Below are 9,349 nucleotides of genomic sequence, written 5' to 3'. Positions count from 1 at the left end.
AATCAAAACGATATTTTATTGTAGAGAGAAAGAAAAAGAAAGTAATGAAACCAGCCTTGCACATAAGTGAAAAAAAGATTCAGCAGTGAAGGAGTTAAGCTTTGTCTAGGGCTTACAGAAAAGCTTGTCAAGAGCGTCTTTCCAAACGACAAATGGCTGAATTAAATAGAAACTGTCTATATATTTTGCTATCACAAGTCCCAGATGCATTCCTGGCCAGAATTCCTTCCTTTGTCAGATTCAGCTTTTTGTGTAGCAGGGGCTTTGCAGGAATGTCTCTTTATTTCGTTCTTTGCATGCATCTAATTTTAGCTCTCTGGAAGGTTAGGAATCTGAGAAATATTATGGCACCATTCAAACCCCTCTGTATAAGAGTGAACGACCAGTAGAGGGTTTGCTAAAGGCTTGGAATCGTGATAGAACGTTCCCTAGCTCTGATTATTTCACTAGCTCTCAGTGCTGGGAGAAGGGGGGGTCATTGGCTATGTTTTACAGGTCTCTGCCTCACTGTGGGATCTTCTGCCTGGCAACTTTGGTTTGGTGAGAATACAGATCCAGAGGCATTTTGTGGAGATTACATTAATCCATTCTTCAGTTTGGAGAACTGGCTGGGGAAGGTCACACAGCTGTGCTGCATGATTCAGGATAAAGCAAAAATTCTGGTGGACAAGGCACTCCCAGGGATAATGAAGAGTCACCAGTGGTAACCCCCTCCCCAACCTCACCACTGCCACCTCACCCACCACCACCTCCTCTTTTCCCATTTCATCCCTCCCCCTCTGCACTTTCTTCCAAAACATCCTTGTCTATAAACTTTGATGGAGAATTATACACAGGGCTGGAAAAATGCCTGTTATGAAAGGATTACTGGCACCTCAGAACACCTTCTTAGATACCATAGCTACTAGATTTGATGGAACACGTAAGTCACATCTTTGGAAACATTCATTAAAGCCACTTCTATGTTCTGTTGGATTCTATTTTGTTTGGACGTTTGAGCTTGCAAACTGCATTGTGTGATTGAAAATGCAATGATGTAGCTAGTAAGACTGTCCTTTTCAGTTTAGCTCCTGCATCGTTTGGTAACTTTACCCCTCTGTAAAGTCAGTCATACCTGTCTTTATCACAGAGACAGTCGTTATTTTGTTGCCTGTCTCCCTAAATGCTAGGCATGTGAAGATAAATGCTTGTCTATTGAGACATTAATGTCGAGTTCAGCTTAATTCATTTCAGCACCTTGGACAGCTCCTAAGTTTACCTATTGCAATTGCTGAGTGTGTTCTCTCATTAAGCTATTAAAATATGAGCTATTTTAATATTTAACAAAATACAGCAAATGTTTTATATTTTTTTTTTTGGGGGGGGGGGGGGGCATCATAATTAGGGGTATAGTTATTATCCTCTATTTAAAAAAAAAATATATATAGATAACTTGTATCATGTAACAGATGCTACTGGACACGAATTGGTACATTTGCTCACAGTAAGACCCTGTTCTTGAAAGCTAGCTTGATCGCAGAAGTTTTATTTGATGTGAAATCCACAGCCAAGTTAACCTTGAAGAGAATGTGCGTGTGAAACATACTTTGCTCCTAATTATTGTTCAAGCCAATGTGTTTGATGCTGACAGCACAGCAACATACAGTTTTTTTTTACTTTGATATTTATTTCACACCATAATAATGTCTAGGTCTAAGCAACTTGCAAAATGGGAACATTTTCTGATAAAGACTTCACACTATAATTCTTGAAATATTATTTAATGTAATATGATAGCAGGACTGATGATAAAGTGTATGTTAATGCATTTAGTGCAATGTGATTATTTGTGCAATTTAGTTACTGCTCATTCTTGCTCATAAACCGTAAAGCTTACTTCCATTTATTAAATTAATCAAATGCCCCTACTGCTGTATCTAGCCTTTGTATAAAATATTTGTGGAGTAAAAGCTATAATACAAGCCTTTTTAAAAAAAAAAAATAATAATAATAATTTCTCTACTGATAGACATGTTTGACTGAACAATAGGCGAACTGGTTCCACATTAGTATGTGATCAAGGTTATTTGAGAGGTTTACATTAATAAAAATCAATAGATGATAGTTGGTGTAAGTTGGGGACAGTATGATACTCTACTTAATAAAAGAGCTAGCTGCTTTGATAATGTCCTATTTTTTTGAGGCTGTACATTAGTTTCCTGTAAATAAATCCGTAGTTCTCTAGGAATGAGCTTAGTGATTTCAGTAAAGCAGATTGGAGGGAAAACATATTTAATAAAGATAATCTCAAGTCTAATGTTTTGAAGGAAGGCACATAAATACCCAATCATGCTTTCATTAGGAAATTGATTTTTGCATGAACCACTGCTTTTAAAGATGCTTTGATGAGACCAGTACTGATGTTTAATAAAGCATACAACAAACAATATATCTTTAAATGTACTAATGTGCAATGGGATCTTAATCAGTACTTTGTCAACTTCTCCCTTGAACATTCCACAGTCCAATATCCATTACATGAATTTCAGATATTGTTTCCTGAGAATGCACTTATTTGCTGGAGAAAACCATTTGAGACTTTTTATATGATTGAATAGTCATCATTACTCAAATAAACACTTATTATATACTACACAGTCAGATATATGTCTATAAACATGATTATTTTAAAAAAATATTATAATTTTTTTATCTAAAATGTTAATAAAGTTGATAATTTAATGTGTAATTTCTAAACTACTTAAAAAAGAAATGTACGTTATTATATTGGTTGATTTTTCCAAGTGCTAATGTTTTATATATGTGAAGTATTCTTTTTGTTAAATCAGTGATGCTTATTTGCCCCGCAGATATTTCTAAACTACATATCCCATGATGCTTAGTCTACCTTGGCTGGTTGAACATCATGGAAAATTTGGTCCACAAACATCTGGGGTGCCCATTTTAGTCAGTGCTGTTTTAAATAGATCATACACAGATGACTGAAGATAATGCACTTTTTTAATTTAAGCATATCACATTGGATGGATGCAGTATGCTGTCATCAATGATAGACTAATCCACTACTGAATCTCTAATCCAGGGAGAATTAATTATAGTGCTGACCAACAGTGCAGACAAGGATTCCAGATTTCATCTACAAAAATGCTTCAATTTACATTTGACTTTTTTCCACTTAAATATGTGATATTTCTTGTAATGAAGAATGTCTAAGGTTGTTGTTCAAACAGTGACATATAATTATAGTGTAATATCAATATTTAATGTGACAATATTCAATTCAAGAAGATTGTAATTCTGATATTTTAAAGAAATTATATAAAAAGGTGGTTATTATAGTGTTTTGAGATCAATAGTTATATTTCATTATTTAAAGATTTTTTTTAACCCCTTAAGGGCCAAACTTCGGGATGAAAGGGAATCATGACATGTCACACATGTCATGTGTCCTTAAGGGGTTAAAGTCTCCACACACCAGACTATGTTGCTGTTTTACAAATAAAGGATTATCGACATATTGACTAAATTATCAAAACAAGGATGCCAACTTTGCTATCTTTCCAGCTCACCTATTTTGACCATTGTTGCTGACTTCAGCATTATTAACAAGCTCAACAGTACTTATTTAGTAATCTTTGGGTGGGCAGAAAGGTTAGAAGACCTCTTCAGTAAACACATACGTATCCCTTAGCTTTGAACAAGTTGTGGACGTTTTATGGACCTAAGCCAATTTGTTCGCCAATATAAATGTTAAACCGGTATGTGATGTGACAAGGGGTATCTTGTAAGATATTCTTGATATGAAACCATGTATACCCATTTAGCTAGAAGAGGGGTAGACAACCTTTAGCACTCCAGATGTTGTGCACTACATCTCCCCTGATGCATTGTCAGCATTATGGCTTTAAAAGCACTATGTAAGATATAGTCCACAACATCTGGAGTGCCGAAGGTTGTCTACCATTGGGTTAGAATAGCAGGCTTGTTATGAGTGACACATTCACTAAAAGTGAGTTGTTGGATGAAAGATTTAGGCAAATTTTAGGCAACTTGGGTAAAGTGGATATTTCTTCCAACTTAATTTGGCCTGAATTGTGTGTGTTTAATAAGCACAACCCACTTTTAGTTTTCTTTCTCTCATGGCAGTCAAAAAGGTTTTCAAGGTGGTATTCAAGGCCTTGTAGATTTGGCATGGATCTTCATACATCCAGTAACTTAAATACAGGAATACAAATTTGAATACACTGATGCTATTTTGGGTTCTTTGTTGATTATCATTTTTTCATTACATTTGTAAACAGAATTAGCTTGAGTTTAATGACTATGTAAGCAATGAATAAACAGTCTCTGACATCCATTCATTAAAGCTGTTACCATTCATTAGACCAGTAAATTAAAAGCCTTTCCTCTAATTCTATCCTAACTGTTATATTCTGACAAGCACAATATCTGTAAATGAAATGAAATTTTAAAGGTTAAGATCTGTTATGGTACAATTTAGTAATTGCTCCGATTTCCCTTCAACATCCTAATATAGGCTTTTATAAAGAATTGGCATTTTTATTTTGCTTAAGAATGTGAGGATTGTAATCTAAAAATAAAATTTGGTGTTATTGGCTACAGAATGTGATGTAGAGTCAGTGCAATTTAGTTACTCTCTCTTAAAGGGGAACTGTGTGTCTAAAATTGCTTATATATTTTTAAAGCCTATGAGTAAGTGTTGCAAAAAATGTAAACATTTGCTACATATATTCCCATAACTAAAAAGCTGGCCTTTCAATAGCTGCAGAACAGGCATCTGTAATCTAATAAAGAACCAGTGGTGGAGCTAAGAAACCGTCAGCCCCAGTGTTTTAGTCACTGTCTTGGAAACTACCCTGCACCACACTTCTTTCCTCAGCTACTGGGACGAGTAGAGTAACGTCTCACACACTCTCAGTGTTGCTGGGGTGGTCCCTCTCAGTCACTTATAGGCTGTACAATGTGCAGAGTGGCTCCAGCTGATGACTGGAGTGTCCCTGTCTATTCCCATATCCCCACTACAGCATTGAGAATCATAGATGGGAAGGGTGATTGTCTGTCAGTCACACAGAGCAGTGTCCCTCACTTATTCTCCTCCTTGATGCTGGCTGGGCAGCTGTCAGCAGTCGACTTTGAGCTGTCTCAATGCTGGTGGGTTAACACTTATCTCAACCCAGTCTCAACCCAGCCTCCACTCCTTCAAAAATTACTGAAAAACTCACTTCTTCATAAAAGCATATCAATTAAACTGTTAATAGTTACCAACAGATTCCTCTTCTGCAACTGTCATTACTTCTCTAATGCTACCCTTACCTTTTGTATCACTTTACCCCACTCCCTCTAGCATGTTAACTACTGTAGAAGGGCCCTCAACCTCTCTGCTTCTGTGTGTCAATCGTGTCTAGTTACAACTACATGTTTGTTAATCCACCCACTGTAAAGTTCTGCAGAATTTGCAAGCGCTATATAAATAATAATAATAATCTCACCCCACCACTCAACACTGGTGACAGCCATCCAGCTAGTTCTCCAAAGGCCATGAACTCTCTCAAATGCTACTCCTCTCAATCAGTCCATCACGTTCTCCCTCCCTGCAGACTGAAGTACTGGCACATAGTTAACAGAGAGAGAATGAGAGGCCCAGTATCAGTCTCACCCTATTTTTTTTAAGTATTATTTTTTATGTGTCTAAAATGGTGAATTGCAAGAAAAAGCTGTTGGGTACTAGATTTCTTATCAGGCAGAGCCAACCATTGGATGAAGTGGAATGGAGTTGTATTCCACATGAGCTGTTTTCAGCAAGTGGTTGCATCACTATCCCAAAACATCAGATGCATATTTTAACAACCACTAGACTGTCAAAATGTCACTGAGCGTGATAGGAGTTGTAGTTCAGAAGAGGAGTTGTAGTTCAGCAGACGCAGGCAATGGCTTGTTCTCAATTTGATGGGATATGAATTCCCAACAGGGTGACTTGTTTTAGTCTTTGCCTCTGATCTCTGTACCTAGGGTGGGCAGAGGATAGAGAGATAAATTGCTATAGAGTCAGGCTGGGGGAACTTTGACAGTAGTCAGTAAAATTATGTGGTTATTGTGCTTTGTGTGACCCTATATAAGTATATGTATCAAAGATAAGGATATTTATTCCAACAAAGCAGTGAGTTAATGAAGGTGAGATAGGATGTTTCATGCACTTTAAAAAACATTGGCCTGAAACTCAAGCCATTATTCTGAAGTTCATTTTTCCTTTTAACCCCAAAATAGCAGCTCACTACTGAATGAACAATCCATTAATACTCATGAACATGACATATGCTTATTCCTCAAGTGGCCTGAATTTGAAATGATGCTACCAAGTAGGGAAAAATAAAATATTTAAACATGGATAAAACATATCAAGTCAAACTAATAAGGAGCTTTTGCCTAACTCTACACTGTTCACTAGCATGGAAGCAGAAATCGAGATCAGTCTAGAAAAGATTCACATGAACTCATGTATCAGTCAGATTACCTTACACCACTGAGCAAGTATTTATTTTGCTTTTAGAATTTGCATTACACTGAATACAGAGTAGGTCATGCACAAACGCAGAGAGAAGATGGAAATTATGAAGGCATGTTTTAATTTAGATAGAGAGTGGACTATTGTAGAATATCCCATAACATTTTTTTAAAGACTTTTCAACAGTCAAATCACTCTCAGAAATATAAGAAAAATAGCAGAACTAGAAATTTGGCGTTTAGAGCTATACATTTTATCCAGTTTCACTGCTTTAGTGGAAATGTTCAAATCCTCATTTACAAATGTCTAAGTTCAGGAGATGCTCAAGTTTAATTTTTTTTAAATATTTTTATATGTGTACTATTTAGCTGTCATGTGAGTGTTAAACGTGTTGTGGGTGTCGTGAGTTGTTGTGTTGTTTATGTAAATCTTATTGGCTAGGAGTGGGACTAGGCATCACCTGGTCCCCATTCATACAAAAAAACTCTTTACCCGATAGGCTGTTTACTGGGACTTTAACCCCTTCCCGACCTTGGACGTACCAGGTAAGTCCAACAAAAAATGGTTGTTAATTACCTCGGATGTACCTGGTAGGTCTGATAGCAAATCTCCACTTACCTGATCGCTGGTGATCCCCCACCAGCGATCGTGATGTGGGGACTTGCCTGGCATCCCAATCAGTCCCCATGCATCTGATCCGGCCCCTCCGGGTCATGCGATCACAGGGTTCTTACGATCACATGGCCGGAATAGCTGGCTTGTGCAGTGCCTGCAGGGGTCCTGCCTGAGCTCTCAGGCAGTCCCCCTAATGCCTGCAGAAAAGTTTCACAAAGTTTGTCAAACTTAAATAAAAGTTTAAAAAAGTATAGAAAAGTACTTAGATCATATATCTATCTATCTATATATATGCTCTAAGTACTTTTATATACACATACACACATCATTATTAAAAGTGTATTTTAATATTAATCTATATATATATATATATATATATATATATATGTGTATATATATATATATATATATATATATATATATATTTTTTTTTTTTTTTAAATACACTTAGAATAATGTTAATTATATGTAAAATAATTTATAAATAAATTGAAAAATAAATTACATTAAATGTAAAAATTTTTTACTGGTTTAAATTTGTTTTAAACTGTATTTTGATATTAATATACATATATATTTAAATCAAAATACATTTAGAATGACGTTATAAATATCCCCTTAGCGACTGTGGACGTACTAGGTACGTCCGACAAAAAATGGTTGTTAAGGACCGCGGATGTACCTAGTATGTCCGTGGCAAATAGGAGCCCTGAACTTACCTGGACTGGCGATCTGCGATGATCACGGTCGGGGGTGGGGGACTGCCGGAGACCCCAACAGTCCCCCTGCAGAAACTCTGGCCAGCCCGGCAATTCAGGGCCATGTGAGCATGCGATAGGAGTCTATGGAGCTGCCAGCAGGGGGACTGTCTGAGCTGTCAGGCAGTCCCTCAGGCTGCTAAAATGTAAAAAAAAAAATGAAATAAATATAGTATACGCATATTATATAAGTTTAATATATTATAAAATATTTAAAGCATTTTACAATATATTATACGTATATAATGTATATATACACATATATCTCGAAATACACTTATAATGAAATCACATATATATATGCAGTATATATTTTTAATAGATTTTAAAAAGCTTTAATTATTTTATAATATCTTATACATATATAAGAAATAAAAGTGTGTGTGTGTATACACACACACACACACACACATTATATACACACGTATTATATGTATGTGTGTATATATATATATATATATATATGTATATATATATATATATATATATATTTGTGTAAGGGGCAAATAGCCGTATATGGAGTAAGGATCCAGCATAAGCGTAGGATAGTATAAAGGGAGCAAGTCGGTTGTGGTGTGCCGAGACCGACGATACGGTAGGCCTGTAAATAAAGAGGGCCCACCAAGGAGTAAGAAAGTAAAGTAAATGGAAAGAAAAGAGAAAGTGTTGAGATGAGGAGTGGGTGGGAGGGTCATTCTGATGCTAACCTCAAGCGATATGAGTCAGGTAAGGGGTGTCCCTTATATTCTGTTTGAAGGTGTATCAATTCTAGCCGGGGTGCTATCTTTTTGAGAAATACTTAAAAAACAATAAAGATTGCAATTATTATTTGTACCCAGGGGTCTTGTACTGGCTTGCTAGCTAAGCCGTAAGGCAAAACGATTAGGCTTGGTGTTTTTTGGTGACTGCTGAGGCCCTGCTAGTTGCCAAGTGGCTTGAGAGGCTCTATCTATGCTTGGCGCGAGGGGATTTTGTGTGGCCACCGAACGTTGTGGCAGGATGTTGGCCTCTCGGTGACAGTAACCAGAAAATAGGAAGGGGAGTGACAGGTGAGGCCCTCTCTATGATACAATGCGAGGCGGTTAGCTCACGAGTGGCCCGAGGGGTGTATGCCTCCGAGTATGAGGTGGGTGTTGGCCTCGCGGGACCACTAACCGAAGCATAATGCAGAGAAAAAAAGGGGGTAATACCTATTGGGCCCTAGAACCCTAATTGCCAGTACACTATTAGTATTCCAGGGAAAGTAAGAGATGGATAACTACATGAGCAGGAGTATGTACCTGGTAGTATGGTATTGAACCTGACAATCCTTATAGGTTTTTTTAGTAGTAACTGTAACCTGAATGGATAAAACCGTATGGCATAAGGAAATATGGCATAGACCAAGCTTATCTTAATATGTACAGTATGTGTGAAAAGTAAAGTGCCGTGAGAAGCCTGTAGTATACCCATT

General features: G+C 36.8%; 1 protein-coding gene across 1 annotated transcript in view; it reads left to right on the top strand.

Annotated features, from left to right (window-relative positions):
* The first annotated feature begins 478 nt into the window (after positions 1 to 478).
* KCNH8 (potassium voltage-gated channel subfamily H member 8) overlaps positions 479 to 9,349 on the top strand; it is a 461,858-nt gene continuing 452,987 nt past the window's right edge. The window contains exon 1 of the mRNA XM_063452300.1: positions 479 to 922. Coding sequence (XP_063308370.1) covers positions 847 to 922 — 76 coding nt within the window. The 5' untranslated portion in view covers positions 479 to 846. The remainder of the gene's footprint in view (positions 923 to 9,349) is intronic.

Source organism: Pelobates fuscus, chromosome 4, assembly GCF_036172605.1.
Source record: "Pelobates fuscus isolate aPelFus1 chromosome 4, aPelFus1.pri, whole genome shotgun sequence".
NCBI lineage: Eukaryota > Metazoa > Chordata > Amphibia > Anura > Pelobatidae > Pelobates > Pelobates fuscus.
This window is presented reverse-complemented; position numbering and strand designations above follow the sequence as displayed.